At 35.6% G+C, this 22086-nt stretch overlaps 1 protein-coding gene across 1 annotated transcript; it reads left to right on the top strand.

The window, feature by feature from the left end:
- The first annotated feature begins 3086 nt into the window (after nt 1–3086).
- Nucleotides 3087–4705, top strand: LOC109051594 (mast cell protease 3-like). The gene is made up of 5 exons (XM_042711867.1): nt 3087–3174; nt 3248–3398; nt 3551–3680; nt 4128–4379; nt 4466–4705. The coding sequence occupies exons 1-5, from the start codon at nt 3114–3116 to the stop codon at nt 4619–4621; spliced, it is 750 nt and encodes a 249-aa protein (XP_042567801.1). The 5' UTR covers nt 3087–3113; the 3' UTR covers nt 4622–4705.
- The last annotated feature ends 17381 nt before the right edge of the window (nt 4706–22086 follow it).

A 22086-nucleotide genomic window follows, 5' to 3' on the forward strand; every position in this document is an offset into this window, starting at 1 on the left:
GCTGGCTGTATGGTGCACTCTCAACAACCTGGAGCTTAACACACTCAAAACAGTGGAGATGATCATGGATTTCAGGAGAAACCCCCCTGCTCTCCCCCTACTTACCATTATGAACAGCACTGTGACTGCAGTGGAGTCATTCAGGTTCCTGGGAACCACCATCTCTCAGGACCTGAAGTGGGACATTCACATTGACTCCATTGTGAAAAAGGCCCAGCAGAGGTTGTACTTCCTTCACCAGCTGAGGAAATTCAACCTACCACAAGAACTGCTGAAACAGTTCTACTCCACTGTCATTGAATCCATCCTCTGCACTTCAGTAACTGTCTGGTTCAGGTCAGCTTCTAAATCTGACCTCAGAAGACTACAGAGGGTAGTCCGGACTGCTGAGAGAATCATCGGTACAACCCTCCCTTCTATTCAAAAACTGTACTTATCCAAAATTAGCAAAAAGGCTGGCAAAATCACTCTGGACCCCTCACTTCCTCTTTGAACTGTTGCCATCTGGTCAACGATACTGAGCACCAGAACGACCAGACACGGGAACAGTTTCTTCCCTCAGGCAATCCATCTAATGAACACTTGGCAATAACTGTGGAACACACTACACTATTTATATTTACATACACATACACTTATTTATCTAACACACATACTTAGTGTACCTTACATTTTTTTGCACATAATATACCTGTACATACACAACTGCTCATTGTAATATACCTGCAATACAATTCTCAATTTGTATATTGTCATTTCTAACCTACTTATTTGTATTTTTTTGTATTTTTTATTCTTTATTATGTGTTTTTTGTTCTGTAGCTGTCATTCTGTTGCACTGCGGAAGCTTCTGCCACGAAAACAAATTCCTCGTATGTGTGAACATACCTGGCAATAAAGCTCATTCTGATTCATTCACTCATTCTGATATATATATATATATATATATATATATATATATATATATATATTTTTTTTTTTTTTTTTTTTTTTTTTTTTTTTTTTTTTTCTTGTATTAATTCTTTATGATATAATGATTTAATTAAGATTGCCTACTTGAGTCTATTTCCTACAGTATATTTTAGCAACAATTATTAGTTTATAGCAACAGCAACATTAAAAAATGATTAGAACATTTTTGTTATACTCAGGAGAACGAATCAATAATGTAGAAAACGGATTAAAGAGGTACTTCAAATTATAATAAAAAAACCTTGGCCTACAGGGCTTCTGTACTAACCTCAAACATAGCAGTATAATCAACTGTTGTTCAGTCTCATAAAATATTATTAAATCTCCCTATTAATAATGGTTGTGTTTTTGAATTACAGCTACAGGAAAAGGTCAAACTAAACAACTACGTTAAATGGATTTCATTACCAAAGACTGGAGAAGATCTTGAGGCAAACACTCTCTGTAGTGTTGCGGGTTGGGGAAGACTGTGGACTGATGGCCTAAAGAGCAATCATCTAATGGAGGCAAACGTGCATATAATGAATAAAAGAGAATGTTATGAGAAGTGGAGAGAGAAGTTCTCAGTCTCACAGATGATGTGCACACGTGGCCATGGTGGATCCTGCCGTGTACGTACAAAAGATGATTCACACACTTCTTACATTAAAGAGTTTCAACTGATACAATGTATGTCATTGACTATTTTCTGTTTTCAGATGTATTTTCACAGCCGCCTTAGCTCATATTTACCAAGCATGCCAATTTTAGTCAAGGTCACTGTATATATATATATATATATATATATATATACAGTAGCGTACTGTGGTATTTCAGGGCCTTCAGTAAGCAACTGTAAACTACACACCCTTACACATCTATCTATCTACCAAACAAACAAATATATATATATGTGTGTGTGTATATATATATATATATGTATGTATATATATATATATATATATATATATGTGTGTGTGTATATATATATATATATGTGTGTATATATATATATATATATATATATATATATGCAACAGCAACAAAATATATGCTACTACTAATGGGTTTGAAAATACTTACAGATTTTAAGATGATAGTGACAGAAGCATACATGAGTGAGTGAATGAGATGAAGTCCTGAGAGATGGCAGAAGTCACCAAGACAGTTCAAACCTTTTTATGATATTTAATTTGTGAATTCATGAATTGGTTCTTGTTAGCCTCAGCCATTGCTCTTACCATAAATAAGTACCCAGCGTGGGTTAATCCGGAAGTGTGAAATTGGCCTGTTGCTAAGCATCTGGCCATAACATTTTAACACTGCATTGTTTCACATTATACACATTTGCCACCGTAATGCAGGATTAACAGCACAAAAGCAGCACAAACTCTGCTCTGAAACAGGGTTTTTATAACCCCAGGTAAAAAGCGGTGGTAACACTGCTTCTAAATTACAAATGTGAAATGTACCTTTACCTGGGGTTAAAAGCAGGCTTTAGAATGACAATAACCCGGCGTTAAGAACAGTGTGAAAAGGTCTAAACGGTGACAGAAACATGAATTGGTGTGAAGAAGAGACTGTATTATTCTTATCTTTATAGTCCACCAAAAAGTCCATTAATGAAAAACTTGAAAGTATTCTCAATAATACGAGGATGCGCAATGCTAGAGCCATTATGTAAACCGGTCATGTGCTGCCAGTTTATTAACCCAGAATTAATTGTTAACCTCAAGCAAATTGTGAGAAGTATGAAAAGTCAAACAAGAAAACCCAGGATTTCATTTCCCCGGGGTTTAGAATGGCCCAGAGTGAACATTTTTAAATGCATAATTAAGTGAGTAAATAAATACTAGAAAAGTGGCTTATCTCCTGCCTTTATAATGTCTCTTTGAGAACTGCAAATCTTTTGAAGTCTTTCAAGAGTCAAATTATTAATATAATTTATACATGAATAAATTTATCTGTGAGTTTTTATTATTCATGCTCATAGTGCATGCTTAATTCTTATTTCTTAAATTTGAGACCGCAAGGATTGACAAGAACAATGCTTGCTCATGACACAAGATTTTTTTTTAAAGGGCAAGCAGCTAAATGTCTCCACCCACCTTTAAAGTATATTTATACAGTGTTTTGTCAGTGCGAGCTCACTGATTGTCTTCATGATGACCATCATCTCTCTGCTCCTGCTGGCCTCTCTGCTGCCACACCTGACCTTCACTGGTGAGACTGACCGAAGTACTGAATTGATTAATCTGCTGAAAATTAGAACTAAACAGCACTCTCTTGTTCTCAGCTCATGTGGATGTGGGTATAGTGAATGGCAGGGAAGCAATACCCCACTCCAGACCTTACATGGTTTCTATTCAATGGAATTGGCAACACATCTGTGGTGGATTCCTCATTTCTGATCAGTGGGTCTTGACTGCTGCACATTGCTGGGACGGGTAAAAGTTTTGATTACTTTTAACTGAAATATTAAGTTAAAATCCCTTTTGACAGAAAAAAACACCTGCAGTGCAACTACACAATGTCTCATATGTCATAAATGAGCAACATGACTTCATAAATCAATTTTTCGAATACAATCTTTCAACAGAAATGAGATTCTGACGGTTGTTGTTGGTGCTCATGACTTAAGCAACAGTAAGATGAACCGCATCAGAGTGAAGAAATACATCCCGCATCCAGACTACAAACTTCCTAGGAATGACATCATGCTTTTGATGGTAACCAACTGTGCTCATATTACTTGTTCAAACAATATCTGGTCAGGAAACAGATTTTAAATAACATTATGTATGACTTTCTTTTGAAGTTTTTTGTTAAAACATACAATACAATACAAGGGACTAACTTTCTAAACTATGGAAAATAACAAGTGCCTCTTTTCCCTACATTATTTATTTATTTATTGCCCATTGTAGAAACAAAAAATGGCCCAAACCTCAGAAAACATAAAAAACATAATTGGGAAATTTCTTGTGGTTGTTTTATAAAACCATCAAAAATCAAAAGTGCAGGAAATATACTTTAAGAGGCACATTAAAACATTTTTTATTCACCTTGGCTTTTGGGGCTTCTGTCCTAACCACAAGTACAGCAGTAAAATCAGCTGAAATTCAACCTAAAAAAAGATTATGTTTTTTATTAATGGTTGTGCTTTTGAATTACAGCTATATAAAAAAGTCAGCCTAAACAAGAATGTTGGACTGATATCATTGCCAAAGAACAGCAAATACGTCAGTGTGGATACTCTCTGTAGTGTTGCGGGCTGGGGAAGTCTGTGGACTAATGGTCCAGACAGCAAACGTCTAATGGAGGCAAACATGACCATACTAAATCACAAAGTGTGTCAACGTAAATGGAGAAACATCTACTCGGCCTCACAGATGATCTGTGCATATGGCCGTGGTGGATCCTGCCACGTATGTACACAAAAATGATTCACAGACTTTATGATAATATATGAACTGATTTTACTAGTGATGTGCTGATCTGTGTTTCTTAACAGGGAGATTCAGGAGGTCCTTTGGTTTGTGGAGACACTGCAGTTGGTTACTCTTTTGGAAGTAATAAACTCTGCAATTCACCTGAGCAACCTAATGTGTATACTAAGATTTCAGCATATCTTCCATGGATCCACCAAACCATTAAAAATTTTAAGTAACTTTATGGAAAACAAAAAATGAATAAATGTTTTTTCTTGAATTCTTCCATAAACCTTCTTTCAATAAATGTATCGCATCAATCAGTCGTAGTGTCCTCATTGTCACCACAGATAATTAGAATATTACATGGGACACACTTCCGAAGTAATTTCACATTAGTTCACTTGGTTGCCATTTTAGTTACACTGGGTTACACTCAATTTCCAGTAAACATCAAATAGGTACAGGAATCAAAAAGGTATCATAAATTGTGCTGTTTTTAACTAAAAAATGTAAAAATAAATAAAAATAAATATAATAAATAAAATAATAAAATAAAATGAGCCCAGAAAGCCTCCAGGATTTGTAACATAAATACTAAATTTTTTTGTCAAATATTCTTAATAAAAAAAAATAAAAAAAAATAATAAAATAAAGAAGGCTAATTAGTTGACCTTACTTAAAGGTAAAAAAAAAAAAAAACCTGTGTAGTTTAGTTTTAACAAATTCATTTTAAGCTACATATACTGGGTGTCTATTCCAACAACTCATTTATGTTGAGCTAACTAATGTAATGTTTTCTGCAACATCTCAGTTGTATCAACTTCATGAGCAAAATTAATTTATGTGTTAAAACCATGCAAACCGATAGCCTTAACAAAACCAAGTAAGTGTTTCTCCAGTTGAGTAAGTGCTACAGTTATCCAGTTACCAATGGCACACATGCATGTGCTAACATAACCAGAGAGACCACCACTGCATAAACAACTGCAATTATTACTGCTTTTTAAACAAAGCAGTGAATAGTCTTAACGTTTCTAGACCAATCTTTGACTAAACCACAGGCTCTGCTCTTCAGCACAATGCTAACACCCTCAAAATGCAGCAATAACAGAGACCCTTTTAAAACCAAACATAACAACATTAAAAATTAACAGAACATTCACTATATTAACCTTATGCAAAAACATAAAAAAAATCTTCATTTCAATATTCACTCCTAGATTCTGAAGCAAAGCATTCTGGGAAATTGAACTTGATAGAATACGAATCACATCCATTTTCTCAGTAACAAAAGCATAGAACACAGATAGTACAGACTATTATTATTATTAAAATAGTACTAGATTATTATGATTAAAATCAATAAATTGTTGTACATTAAGTAAAGTAAACTAAAAGTGTGAGTTAGGAAGTAGACCAGTACCGAGATCCAATCAAGTACAGGACGTTACTTCTCAGACATTTCAAGACCTGACAAACGGTTTGGTGCAATCCAACATCCATCATGTTCATTTGATGAAAACAAGCGCCGTCCAATGCCAACAGGGGTAACACACTAATCAGACAAAACACAAGGAACATGTCTGTTACTCTTTTTCAGTGTCACTAAGTGAAGTGTGAATCAGCCTTTAGAGATCTAACCACATTGACACCATGATTCAGTTTTTCAATTTTACAAGAAACAATAGGTGTGGATTACATCATACATGGGGGAGAATAGTCTACTCCCATTAAGACCACAAACATAAGACCTATATTTTCCACTTCAGTGCAAAATGAAAGCCACATCAAGGTGTGATAGAGGAAGTACGATCTCTATTGGGTAGCTAAACCAGCCCATTTTTTTTTTTAAATACCACCATCAACACTGAGGAGATCTTCAGCACTCCAGAGAATCCTTCCAAGAACAGCATCATGATCATCTCCGTGCTTTTGCTAGTCACTCTGCTACCATATCTGACTGTTCCAGGTAGAAAAATAATGGGAATTAACTGACTTCGATTGCATTATATATTTTACATTTATCATAACTATGCAATTTTAATGTTCATTTTATGCACTGTTTGCTCTATAAGTTGATCTGAAAGAACATTTAGTAAAGTCTACTTCTCAATTAACCAACCTATACTAATTTTTCTCCTTTCATTCTTAGCATCTGTGCAAGTGGGTATAGTAAACGGCACAGAAGACAAACCTCATTCAAGACCCTACATGGTTTCAGTTCAAAGAAAAAACAAACACAAACGTGGTGGCTTCCTTTTATCTGAACAGTTTGTCATGACGGCTGTGCACTGCGTTGAAGAGTAAGTGGGTTATTTTTTTTTTTGGGGGGGGGGGGGGGGTGGGGGTTGGGGTTTCACAGTGAGTCAAAGAGAGACCCATACTGCTGCAAAAGGGTCTTCACTTTGGAAATGACACATGCTATAATATTATGCAACCAAATGGGTTCACAACTCCAAAAATATCACAAATAAGGGATCCTTATTGGCATTGATGGATGTATGAAGAACCTTTAATATCCATGGTACATTTCCATTGCACAAAAGTTTGTTTACTTGGCAGTCAATGGGACAGTCACAAGCTTCCCGGGTTTTCATCTAAAATATCTTAAATTGTGTTCCGAAGACGCACAAAGCTTTTATGGGTTTGGGTTGGAATGACATGGGAGTAAGTGATTAATGACAACATTTTCTTTTGGGGTGGAGTAACCCTTAATTTTTTTGGACAGCCTGGACCTATTAGAATAATTTGTTAAAGACTTGTTAAAGCAATTGATCTATCATTTATACAGCTGAAATTTACATTTATTGTCATACATGTAATAATTGTTGGGCTTTGTTTTACAATTTGTTTTCATTTTGTACAAATGTAAGTCAGAATCTGATTTGGGGAATATTTTGTGTTTATTTCTGTTATGACCACTTCTTTCCCTTGAATTTCATTTCTTTTTTTTAATGTTATTTAGGTTTTTCTAAAAGTTTAACAAAGCAGAGATATGTTTTGAAACAACACTTTAAAGCTGCTTTATTTCTGTTACATTTTTAAGTCACTATTTCAAATGGTACAAATACATATGTTCAAAAAACCACGAGGAAAATGTTGTCCTTTTTACTAGCAGGCCATTACTCAATAGCTTACATAATAGTATAGTATATTTGTATTGTAGTTTACACATTGTTAATCTAGTTGTGAAGAAGAGCAAAAATAGTGTTATGCTGTATTTGCAAAAACAGTAGCCAACTGTAATTTTCACCAACAGTAAGACACAGTTAATTTTACAGTAACTTGCTGGCAACTGTGCTGCCAGTTCTTTACCCTTTTTTAATAAACAGTAGCCAACTGTGAACATGATTTCTGCCCGAGTCCCTTCAGATTGTATTGGCTGTGGGGATGAAGATGATAACTCCCATAATTCCATACTCAATCTTGGCATCATCAAACTACACCTTTGTTTTGTTTTGAATACGCGCCCTCCAGCGGTGAAAAATTACATATTGTGACAGATTATTTTTTATTTTTTTGCACACATGTTGGCATTGTCTGCCATTTGGTGTTCTTGCTTTAACTTTTTTGGTCTTTAGTGCAAACTTTTTAGTTTTAGTTTTTTTAAATAAAGAAAAAGCCATTATTATAACTATAGTATATTTATACTATAGTTATAATAATGGCTTTTACTATAGTTATAATAACGGCTTTTTCTTTAAAGGTGCCACAGAATGCAAAAATCACTTTTATAAGGTGTTTGAACACAGTTGTGTGGCCACAGTGTGTGAAAACAACCAGACTATAATGGTAAAAATCCACTCACTCATTGTTTTTTAATACCTATAAAACAAAACAGTCTCTCCACACGAGCAGTTCCAGACTATGACGTCATACTCGAGAAAGTCCCATTTGTGATGCTCTCTGCCCTATTAGCATATAAACAGCCCTGAGTGAGAAGCAGTGCTCCGCCATTACTGTTTTCTTGCTGTAGCTGCTGGAGATACAATGTCAGTGCCAAAGAGATATTAAAAATGTTGTGTGCTGGGATGCACCAACAAACCAAGGAGTTACCATAGACCGCTGAGGACACGGTGGTTACATTTCATTTTCGAAGGAAATGTCCTGAAAAAAAAAAAGAAAAAAGAAAAGTCCTATACTTTGTGTTAATCATTTTACGGCGGACTGCCTCACAAACGAGGGTCAGTTCAGCACTGGAGTTATGCAAAGATTGCTTCTGAAAGAGGGATCGATATCAACGCTTTGTGCACAAACGTCCAGACTCCAGACAAAGTAAGCATCACGCATCATATTTTGTTTTCCAACAGAGCTTATTGGCTCTCTATAAGGCTAATGTTGCTAAAACTGCCATTGTCTCTACCTGTTTTCACTAATGCTGCCTTCACATGCTACCAGAATGATCGTAAATAGGAATATGGTAGTTAAAAATTGTGTTTGGAAGCAACATGAGGTCAGTAACAAGGTCACCACCAGTTAAACCGTAACACCGGTGGTATGGCTCTTGAAGCTGACGGGAGCACCAGCTCATTTTCATTTAAAGGGGACATACATATAAATAGCGCGTTTTGGCTCTTACCCTAAAATAAAAAATGCAAACACAACAATAAAAAAAAAACTATCTGTTATTTTAATATAAAACAAAACACACAAAATACACACACATCAGAAGAACAATTTAAAATATAAAATATTGTATCAATGCATTCTATGACACCTTTAATATTTTGTATTTTGAGGGGATCTCTTGCTACTAAACAATATTCTGTATTAAATTATACAACATTTATTTATATATATATATATATATATATATATATATATATATATATATACTTTTTAAAAATGTTTTATTAATCCAGCAAATTAAAAATAGGTAAGTTAAAACAAAGGTATTTAAAATCCAATGAATGGATGCAGATTAGTAGAAAGAAGTACATGCAATCAAGTGCAATACTGTAGTATAACCACTTGATGACTGTATAGGCATATATTTAACAGAGTGTCTATTTACACTAAGTACAAATAGCCCGCCCTGTTGGCAGAAGCTGTTTAAACTAGTTCCACCCACAAACGTGTGAAAGGGATGGTCAACACTATTTTTTAACAAAGTTATTGATCAGTATTTAACCTCCCAGATTGTCTGATGATTGACTTAAAATGTAAAGCCATCTATATTTGTATAGACTGAATAGTGCATGTGTATATATATATCCTTTTTAGAAGTGGTAAGAGTAACTGGTGTGAACACATGCTGGGTGAATTTCTTTCCTTGGGGTCACAAGGCCATGCTAAAGGGGTCAGGATGACCTACCATCTACGTGAGCTACAAGTGACGAAGAGAACTGTGACATTTAGATGTGAATGACAGATATTACGAATCCTGTTCTATCCTGTATTTCTATTTTCCAAGATTAATGGCTGCATAGTATGTGTGTAACCAACCGTAATAATAAAATACTCGCTCGAAGCTAGAAAACCTTGAGATGCAGATAAGGGCTCTGTGTGTATGTGTGTGTGTCCCCGAGCTGAGGTGTCTTCTCCGTCATTGCTGACGCCTGCCATAATCATTGGAGATATGCTTGAAATGTTTACGTCCATATGTGGAAACTGTTTTATCTAAGTTTATCTAGGTTTTGGAACCAATCAGAATTTTGCTGACCTACGCACTGATGCAATTAGTATCTTATGTCAGGGTATAATTGTTGGTGATTTTGAGTTGTATGCAGAGTGGCCTACGAACACCATCGAGAGTGTTAGAGCTGACTTTTGCTGATGAAACTGCAAATTATTTTTTTCAGAAAATTTTTCTTTAATTGATCGCATCTCTGACTCCTGGTTACAATATTATACAATGTTATACAATACATTACAATACCTGGTCCTTGGTTTTTGACTGTAAATTCCCCTTACAACAGCCATATTTTACAGATGGTACTTGAAAAGTACTTGAATTTTATATACATATTTTATATATAAAAAATAAGCGTTTTTTTTTTTTCCTCGATAAAACAATATTTTTATGCAAAATTAATGGTGCAGAGCATCTGATATAAATACAGAGCTGTTTTGTCTGGCTTTTAGCAGTGCAGGAGATCTCACGATATTACTCCTTGATGTGAAAAGCAGTCTCGCGATATTAGTATAAGTTGTGTTTGTGGTAAAACTTTTGATAGTGCTTGCATTATATTGTTACTCTGCCTCAGAAGCCTGTCCAAAATCAGTTTAATGAGGTGCCTTCGTGCAAAAACGCTTCCTGCAAAGTCATTGCCTCATACAGCAGCGTGGCAGCAAGTCAGCTACCTAAGTTTTCGGATGCAGCCAAGATTTGTAACGTAAATCATTTATAAACATATGCCAACACAGGTTTTCACTTAGGTCTATTTGTATTACTAAAAAAATATCAGATTACTTAATTGTCAAAATAATCAGTAGATTACTTGATTACCAAAACAATTATTAGTTATAGCCCTAGATTAGTTAAAATATTTCAAAATACAACTGCATTGTTTTTATTTGTGTGATTGTGCAGCCTTATTGCATACAAAAAAATAATACCAATGTAAATAAATAAAAATAGTATTAAATTATTGTCTCATTGTAGTGAACCAAGTATCTGTATATCTCATGAGCTAAGTGTATTGTCACACACCCTAGTGTTGATAAGTGGTGATATAGCTCATAATTTCCCAAGTGTATGTTACAGCTATCATTCTTCAGGTCAATCATAATGAAAAAAAAAATAAATAAATAACATTTGAACAAGGAAAGCGATAACTTAATATTGCCATAATATCCTTTCAAATGTTAAAGTTGCCACAGTCATTGTCCTTGAAAAACAAAAAAGTAGTGCTTGAAACGTCCTTGAAAATGTCTGTACGAACCCTGGGTTAAGCACATACTGTAGTGTTTTTGACGCAATCGGCCCGTTTTCGAATCTGCCTTTTACCAAACTTTTTTTTTTTCCTCCCTTTTCAAATCTCATATCACATTGGAAATACATTTATTTTCAATAAAAATGAAGGAAATAATCAAAACGTTGAAAATAAAGTATCGGGTAGGGTTAGGGTAGGTGTAGAGAGGGATTTATTGTCCCAATAAGGTGGCATCCATTTTTTTTAATTAAAGAATTTGAATTAAAATTATGTTTTACACTAAATATGTTATTACTGCATACTGTTTTATAATATACTATAATACTGAGGTACAGATAATTGCTACTATTTGCTATAAGTAGTATAAATAGCAAAAAATCCTGCTATTTTAACATAGTGTAAACAGAATCTGTCGCTATTTGCACTTAGTGTAAATAGCCTTTTGTTAAAAAATACTGCTATTTTCAATTAGTGTAAATAGAATGCATTGCTATTTGCACTTAGTGTAAATAGCCTCTATCGCTATTAAGTGTAAACAGCATCTATTGTTTTCAGACAGTGTTTTCAGACAGAATTACTTTTATCGGGCATTTATTACTACCTTTTTTCAAAGTTTAGATTTTTTGTTTGAAACTGAGTCTTCTGTCAACTAACTGGTAAACAATCTCCAACTCAGACTTGTATCTCTCTCTCTTGCTCTCTCACTCTCTCTCTCTGTGTGTGTGAGTGTGTGTGTGCGTGATTTCTGTTTTACACTCAGAATTTTACACTAATAATAAAATTAGTTTCTTTGTTTTATCGCAGTGTAGCCAATCAGCACTGTGATATAGTTGACCAATGAAATCAAGCTAGAGACGTGAGTCATCAAAGCCACTAGAAGGCAAGCCTGCAACCATTAGCTGAAAAAGCGTAACGGCTAAAGCTAACGCTTCCGGTCTGGTAGTACGTGGGAAAGGGGACCCGAGGCCCTTTTTTTAAATGGATGTTGTAGATAACTGATGATGTATAATCCAGTTAGTTAAGATGGTCAATATGTGTTTAAGGAAGCTATGTTCATATATGTTCTTTCTGGTGTTGGAGTGCCCCCTGCTGGCTGGTTGGAATCAGCACATCCCTCTGCAACTGGACTCTAGATTTTCTGACTAACAGACCCCAGTGTGTTAAGTTAGATAACCTCTCCTCCTCCATCATAACCCTGAACACCGGTGTGCCACAGGGCTGCGTACTGAGCCCTCTTCTGTACTCCTTATCACCCATGACTGCGCTCCTATTTATGGCTCTAACACCATAATCAAATTAGCAGATGACACCACGGTGGTATGTCTGATCAAAGATGATGATGAGTCAGCCTACAGGGATGAGGTGCAACACCTGGCTGTGTGGTGTGCCACCAACAATCTGGATCTAAACAACCAGAAGACAAAGGAGATCATCGTGGACTTCAGGCGGACTAGGAGTCATGCACACACCCCCATCTACATCAATGGAGCTGTAGTGGAGCGTGTGTCGAGTTTCAAGTTCCTTGGCATCCACATCTCTGATGACCTCACCTGGTTCCTAAACACCTCCACCGTGGTCAAAAAGGCACAGCAGTGCCTTTACTTCTTATGGACCCTTAAGAAAGTTCACCTGAGTCACAGGATCCTTGTGGAATTCTACCGCTGTTCCATTGAGAGCATAATCACAAACTGCATCTCAGTGTGGTACAGCAATTGCTCCGCATCTGACCGCAAAGCACTCCAGTGGGTGGTGATAACTGGTCAACGGATCACCGGTCCCCGGTTAACTATCACAGAGAACATTTATCACAAGCGCTGCTTGGGCAGGGCAAGAAACATCATCAAATTACCATCCTTCCATCCGGCAGGCGTTACAGGAGCCTACACTCTCGCACTAGTAGGCTCAGGAAGAGCTCCTTCCCCGAGGCTATGACCCTTCTGAACTCCACACCACCAATCTAACCTGCACCTGCTCTCTTACTGCTTTGGTCACAGTACTTTACAAACATGTATTTGCACTACTCATATTTTGCAAATACTTTACATTGTTCAAGCTATTACACTGCACACTGTCTAATGTTGTTACTGTACAAAGCACAGTAAACTATTTCTATAAAAAATATTATTGCACTACTGATATTTTGCATAGAATACATTGTTTAACAATACTACTGTACACACAACCAACTGTATTTATTACCACTGTTCTTACGTTGCTGCTGTTCATAATATACATATAACCCTACATTGCACTCCTGTTTATATTCTGTACATAATCTGCTTAATATTGTATATAGCAACTCCACTGTACATACCTTAAATCACTTTCTCTGCACTTATCTGTATATAAAATACTATATTCTTGCACTTCTGGTTAGATGCTAACAGCATTTCATTAGCTCTGTACTTGTACTCTGCATAATGACAATAAAGTTGAATCTAATCTAATCTAATATGAATGTTACAAAGATGTTTGTGAAATTATAGTACTTTTGGTTAGAGGGAAATACAAAACGGAGGAAAGGGGATGTAGATAACTGATGATGTAGGATTCAGTTAGTTAAGATGGTCAAGATGTGTTCAAGGAAGCTATGTACATATATGGTCTTTCTGGTGTTGGAGTGCCCCTTGCTGGTTAGATAAGTTTGACATATAACAATAATAGGTTTGTTTGACTTGAAGCACGGCTACAGACTGCGATCAACGAGAGCAGCCTCTTGCAGTCGGGGGCGGAGTTGAAAACACACGTCAAGCCGGACACTTTCTGCTCCCGTTAGTGACACTCACGTGGTTTTTGCATACTTTATCACAGATGACGTGAATTAAATGCAATATTTGTCAAATACAAAGACGTTTCAGAAACGTTTTCATGAGGAACAGAAACACTTTTTATATACTGTTTAATACAGCGCCATCATATTAATTTAAATACTAATATGGTGGGGGGTATGCTTTTATCAGTGTTGTATGATAAACGTGACTCAATACAACAGTGCGACTACAATAAAAAAGCTAAAACTGGAACTGTTTTCTATTTCAGTATATTTTAAATAACATTTTAAACTATGCTGAAACAGAAAACAATTTCTGTTTAATAATAATTGTGACAATGTTTCTCAATATTATTGTTTTTACTGTATTTTTGATCAAATAAATTCAGCCTGGTGAGCATAAGACTTTTTCAAAAACGTAAAAAAAAAAAATAAGAAGAAGAAGAAAAAAATTAAATTTGTGACATGGAACAGATCCTCAAAGTGTTGTATAGAAACATGTTAAAATGGTGTGGTTGTTTCAGTGTGGTTTTAATCTAACATCTGCTTTTGCTCACACCATTAGAAGGGTTTTGTGTAGGTATATGATTTCTTTATTTCGAAATTGATAGAGAATTAGCCTTTTAGCGCCACTCACCTGACATTTCTTTAGCACCATTTCATTTGGGAACCACAGTGATACGCAGAAAAAGCAATGAAATCTCATTTTGAAAAACTGCCGCCACTGACACTTTTTTTCTTCATGAGACTGGGCTGGATGTTACGGCTGTTGACAGGTCATTTTTCAAAAGCAGCTACTGGAAGTGGTTGTTTGAAAAAAAAAAAAAAAAAAAACATCCTAAACAATCTGTTGCATCTTGAAACACAAACTTGGCCGCTACAGTATCAGTATGAAAGCCATTTTCAGTACAGAAAATTTGGAAATTGTAATTGGAATGATGCATCAGCAAGAAACTGACATATTACCCTGCCAGCATGAACTGTACAGACCAATAACACAAAAAAGAGGACCATACAACATCACAGATAGACAAAAATCAGAGAAATGCAAATAGATTAAGTACTAAGATCAACTTTTAGCATAACAGACTGGCAGTCGCTAAAAAGCTCCGGAGACTTCTATGCACATCTTGCCTGTTAGTCAAAAGTAAAAGGATTTTATTCACTGTGTGAAATGTTGGTTGACGTTTTGTAAAGTTATATGTGTTTGAACAAGGCGATGAAACTAATGGGGTATGCTGAGGTATATGTGTATATTATGCTACAAGAGTACTGTGGTTTATTAGCCTCATTGATTCTAATCTTATTTGGAGGTTTAATGACAACAAAAATCCTTAATGCTACTACTAGTGACATAATGATCCAACAAAACTTCAATTTATGGTCACACTTGGGCTGCAAAGCTTGGAAGACAGTAGAAAAGCTCTATTCAGAATGAAAATCATGCAAAATAGAAGGCCAAAAGATCTTAAAGGTTGTTTAGAAACTAATATGCTCATCTGAAGAAACTATAGTATAATGCATCTTTTTTTAATGTAGAAAAAATAACTTACTAACCTTTTCTATGTAAAGTTATATCCAACTTTCTAATGTTTCCATGACAATACCATAAACCACTTCATGGCTCAAATAGTACAAAAGTTTCAACATAATAAATAAAGCAGTTGCTTTTATAAAATAATGAGCTACAGATTTCTGCTTTTAAACCCTACAAAAATTGGCACATTCACTTTCATTGTAAGTGCTTTCTCAAAGGAAAACAAGGAACTTTTTTTTGTGTGTGTGTGTGATCAACTTTTAATTGTCTTTATATTAACAAAATAGTGTCCATTCAATCAAACAAACAAACAGAGAAGGGGGAGCAACAAACATATTATCAGTAATTTACAATCCGAAAGAGGAAAAAAAATAAAATATGGTCATTCCTTTATACAGTCCAAAATGTCGGAAGAAAAACATTGCCATGCATCAATGGTACTAGGTTTAGCCTTGTTAATATGTGCTGTTGTACATTCACAGGTAACTATCTTAAGGAGGCTGTGAATCCAAAATGTTTTTGCACACATGTGCAGAGTAAACCAGTTTTGTATTATTGTCTTCTTTGCAGCTGGAAAACCAGCAAACAACATTCTCTTCTTTAATGAACTTATACATGATTTAGAATCGTCATGAAAGCAAGGAACAATTTGAAAGATTTTTTTTGTGTGTGTGTGTGGCAATTGACATTATGCGAAAAATGCTGTTGATTTAACTGAACTACTATAAAAGATTCAGAGTTTATAAGAGGTTAAACAGTCATTTGGAGCCATTTCCACCTTTTATGCAGACATATGGCTAGATAAATGTCTCCACCCCCCTTTAAAGTATATTTATACAGTGTGTTGTCAGTGAGAGCTCACTGATTGTCTTCATGATGACCATCATCTCTCTGCTCCTGCTGGCCTCTCTGCTGCCACACCTGACCTTCACTGGTAAGACAGATTGACTAAATTGCATATTGATAAATCAGGTGAATAAGACAACTAACAGTGCTATCTCTTTCAGCTCATGTGGGTATAGTGAACGGCAGTGAAGCAAAACCCCACTCCAGACCTTACATAGTTTCTATTCAGACTTATGGGAAACACCACTGCGGTGGATTCCTAATCTCTGATTAGTTTATCTTGACTGCTGCACATTGTTGGGATGGGTAAGAGATTTGTTTAATCTATACAATGTTGAGTTAAAGCCATGTTTGACTGACAAAAGGACTGCGGTGCAACCATAAAGTGTATCATTTTCATAAATGAGTATCATGACTCAATAAATACATTTTTCCAATACACTCTTTTGACAGACATGACATTCTGATGGTTGTTGTTGGTGCTCATGACTTAAGCAAAAGTATGACTATGAACCGCATCAGAGTGAAGAACTACATCCCACATCCAAACCTCCTATTTGGAATGACATCATGCTTTTGAGGGTAACAACCTGTAATACATTTAGCTGTTAAAAATAACATCTGATTAGAAACATTAGCAATAAACCTGACTCACACTATGAGAATTTAATTTATTATTAGTAGTAGTATTATTATTATTTATTGTATTATTTCTTTATGATGTAATGATTGAATTAAGATCCTACAGTATATTTTAGCAACAATTATTAGTTTATAGCAACAGCAACATAAAATATAGCTGCAAGCAGCAATTACGGGGTCAAGCACTAAAGAAGCAAGCATCAGACCAACTGCAGAAATGAGTATTCGAAGCCATTTTAGGATGATTTTAGTAAAAAAAAAATCAAAAAAAAAAAAAATCATAAATACAACCTCTAATAACATGATTATTGGCTTATCACGTTTGACCAATAGGTGGCGCTGTTATCAAATCGATGTGGTGTGTTCTATGTGAGTTGACAATGGCACACACAAAGTTTGGTGACAATATGCCAAAGCATTGCAGAGATACAGCCTCAAGTGCGATTTTGGCATCATGCCTCAAATTCGTTGCTATGGTATTCGAAAACGGATTTGTCAATCAACACAAAATCCATAACTTTTTGTCAGTATGGTCTGAATATGATATGATTTGATTTTGGGAAAAATCGGACCAGCGGTCTAGGAGGAGTTCCTGACTATAGGGCAGGGTCCCAAGATAAAGGTGACTGCTAAGCTCACGGTACAACTGTGCCTTTGTCTCTATGAAGGTATGGGCGATACTGTCAGGCTGATTGAATTAGCAACTAGGCACCTACGCATTTGAATGACACTGTTATGCTGATGAGATCAAGGCTGGGAAAATGCCGGTGTCTGACTCATTCCAGTACTTCATTTGCATGCTATGGGTTAGATTGTTTCCACCTCTACTGAATGTATCCCTCCCCCTTGAATGGATATAAACAACAAAGCATTACTGCTTTAGTTAGACTTTTGATGACTGCAGTGCCACGCAGCACGTTCTCAATAAATAGTACTGCTGAAGATTACCCAAGAGTTTCCTGGTCTTCCCTTCTGAGTTTCCAACACTACCTACTTAAATGATTTGAGAAAAAAAATCCTAAAAACTAGATTTCAGATTTCAGACTGGTGAAAAATAAAATAGGTCTAACAATCAACTTCTGCAGTTTTCTAAACTTACCACTAGAGATAGTTGTCAGTTTCCTCTCTGTTTTTTTTTTTTTTTTTTTTTTTTTTTTTAATGGCTAACTAATACAGCATCACAAAGTAAGGCTTGGGTCGACTGTAAGAACCACGAACTACATGCTCTACATGCAAGAGAAAAGAGGAACATGTGTTTGGTGGCTTCAAGCTGCAAGCCTTTTATATCATACAGTACATAAAGGAATTTGTAGAAACTTGTCAAACTGTTTCTAACCGAGAAAAAAAAAAAAAAAAAAAAAAAAAACCTTTCTAACCGAAACCCTGGTAAATGAAGGACAGTTACTGACTTTTGACCTTTAAACAAAAACTGTAAATTAATTTTGTATCTAAATTTATAACACAAAGCCAGTAGGGATTACACTTATTTAATGTGAAAGTGAAAGTGTGACCCATACTCTGAATTAGTGCTCTGCATTTATCCCATCATAAGTGCACACACACAGCAGTGAACACACACACCCGGAGCAATGGGCAGCCATTTTTTTGCTGCCCTGTCCAGGGAGCAGTTGGGGGTATGGTGCCTTGCTCAAGGGCACCCAACACACTCCAAAAAATGTGGGACATCCAGAGCAACAGGCATGCATGCATATCTTACATCTTGTACATTGTGGTTTCATATAATACTTGATGCAGATGACAAGAAGTAACACAAATAATATCTTCTTACTATCAGTGTTACTTGACACCACAAGCTGTGAAATAAATACTGACAGCTTAAAAGTCCTGTATGTGTTTTTGACTCAAAAATACTATAATATGTTTGCAGATATTTAAGAAACATGCTAAGTTAACATACTTGTTTATCTGAAAAACAATGCTACAGTCAGTTATTCTCTGAAAATGTGCGTGTATCTCCAATATTTTGAATTTGGACTGCAATAACTAGCTCAACCACTCAGTGTCAATCCTATATACAGCACATTTAAAGGGATATTTTGGGTTCAGTACATGTTAAGCTCAGTCAACAGCATAATGTTGATCAAAACATCATTAATTTACACTTGTCCACTTGTCACACACAGAAAAATTGTGATTTCGTTGTGCTTGTTTGTGTGTGTGAGATTGATTATACTTTGTAGTTAGGGGTGTGCGATATGATGAATTTTGATCGTGGACGATTAAAATGTCTCCACGATCTGCTTTTGAAGAAATATGTAGTATCGTGCTACAGCGCACATTTTATCAGCCGCAGTTCTGGCGCCTCCCTCTGTCTCAATATAATGTACAATGCCACATCCATTCATATATCAGTGTTAGCTAGCTGTGTCTAATTATTGGACTAAGTTGTCTTTCGCATCTGATTTATTTCACGTCTAATACTGTCAAAAACACACAAGGTTTACATATAAACACAGTTGGTTTTGTCTAAAATGAAAGTAAACAGTTAAGAGAGAAACTCGTGCAGCTCTTAAAGGAACAGTAGCTACTAAACGTGCTTCCGACTGTCATTAAAGTGATAGTCCCCCCCCCCCCCCCCCCAAAAAAAAAAGATTTCTGTTATTATTTACTCACATTTTCTCCCAAACCTGTATTAATTTCTTTCTTGTGCTGAACACAAAAGAAAATATTTTGAAGAATGTGGGTTACCAGACAGTAGCTGGTCCAAATTGACTTTGACAGTAGGGAAAAAAATAAAAAATACCATGGAAGTCACTGTGGACCAGCAACTGCTTGGTTTCCAACATTCTTCAAAAATAACTTATATGTTTAACAGACGAAATGAACTAATTCAAGTTTAGAACAACTTGAGTAAATGACAGTATAAAAATGAAACACTTTGACAGAATGAAAAGACAGATGACAGAATTTTTATTTATTTATTTATTTTTTTATGTAAATAAAATAACAAAACAGAAAACCACCTACTGCTCTTGACTGATGAATCCATCAGTCAGTTGCTTTAAAAATACAAACCCGATTCCAAAAAAGTTGGGACACTGTACAAATTGTGAGTAAAAAAGGAATGGAATAATTTACAAATCTCATAAACTTATATTTTATTCACAATAGAATATAGATAACATATCAAATGTTGAAAGTGAGACATTGAAATGTCATGCAAAATATTGGCTCATTTTGGATTTCATGAGAGCTACACATTCCAAAAAAGTTGGGACAGGTAGCAATAAGAGGCCGGAAAAGTTAAATGTACATACAGTATAAGGAACAGCTGGAGGACCAATTTGCAACTTATTAGGTCAATTGGCAACATGACTGGGTATAAAAAGAGCCTCTCAGAGTGGCAGTGTCTCTCAGAAGTCAAGATGGGCAGAGGATCACCAATTCCCCCAATGCTGCAGCAAAAAATAGTGGGGCAATATCAGAAAGGAGTTTCTCAGAGAAAAATTGCAAAGAGTTTGAAGTTATCATCATCTACAGAGCATAATATCATCCAAACATTCAGAGAATCTTGAACAATCTCTGTGCGTAAGGGAACAAGGCCGGAAAATTCATACTGGATGCCCGTGATCTTAGGGCCCTTAGATGGCACTGCATCACATAAAGGAATGCTACTGTAATGAAATCACAACATGGGCTCAGGAATACTTCCAGAAAACATTATCGGTGAACACAATCCACCGTGCCATTCGCCGTTGCCGGCTAAAACTCTATAGGTCAAAAAGAAGCCATATCTAAACATGATCCAGAAGCGCAGGCATTTTCTTTGGGCCGAGGCTCATTTAAAATGGACTGTGGCAAAGTGGAAAACTCTTCTGTGGTCAGGCGTATCAAAATTTGTAGTTCTTTTTGGAAAACTGGGACGCCATGTGATCCGGACTAAAGAGGACAAGGACAACCCAAGTTGTTATCAGCTCTCAGTTCAGAAGCCTGCATCTCTGATGGTATGGGATTGCATGAGTGCGTGTGGCATGGGCAGCTTACACATCTGGAAAGGCACCATCAATGCTGAAAGGTATATCCAAGTTCTAGAACAACATATGCTCCCATCCAGACATCGTCTCTTTCAGGATAGACCATGCATTTTTCAACATAACAATGCCAGACCACATACTGAATCAATTACAAAATCATGGCTGCGTAGAAGAAGGATCCGGGTACTGAAATGGCCAGCCTGCAGTCCAGATCTTTCACCCATCGTATCATAAAGAGGAAGATGCAACAAAGAAGACCTAAGACAGTTGAGCAACTAGAAGCTTGTATTAGACAAGAATGGGACAACATTCCTATTCCTAAACTTGAGCAACTTGTCTCCTCAGGCGCCAGACGTTTGCAGACTGATATAAAAAGAAGAGGGGATGCCACACAGTGGTAAACATGGCCTTGTCCCAACTTTTGATGTTGATGCCATGAAATTTAATGAAAAGTGTTGATGCCATGAAATTTAAAATCAAATTATTTTTCCCTTAAAATGATACAATTTCTCAGTTTAAACATTTGATATGTCATCTATGTTGTATTCTGAATAAAATATTGAAATTTGAAACTTCCACATCATTAATTCTGTTTTTATTCACAATTTGTACAGTGTCCCAATTTTTTTGGAATCGTTTTTTTTGGAATTTTGGAATATTATTTGTAGTATAATTAATGTATATAGTGTACTGTATATAGTGTTTTATTTTAATATTTGTTCATTCAGTTTCTTGAATGTTACTGCTAAATACTGCAGCTGAAAAATAAAGCACTGTTTGTTTTATTTGTATATTATGTGTATTTGTAATGTATATCTTTGTTCTTATTTTCTAATAACAAAGATAAAATAATGACAAAGATTTTTATCTTTGCTCACTTTGGCATAAATGTCTGCCATTCTTTTTTATTTTATATTTTGTTAAAGTGTAAGTGTTATTATTCTTCACCACTCCACCATTATCAAAAAAATAAAAAAACTTTTAAAAAAAACAATTTTTGTGATGATTTGTATTTTTTGTGCTCTGTATGGAACAT

Source organism: Cyprinus carpio, chromosome A22 (genome assembly GCF_018340385.1).
Source record: "Cyprinus carpio isolate SPL01 chromosome A22, ASM1834038v1, whole genome shotgun sequence".
NCBI classification, from domain to species: Eukaryota; Metazoa; Chordata; class Actinopteri; order Cypriniformes; family Cyprinidae; genus Cyprinus; species Cyprinus carpio.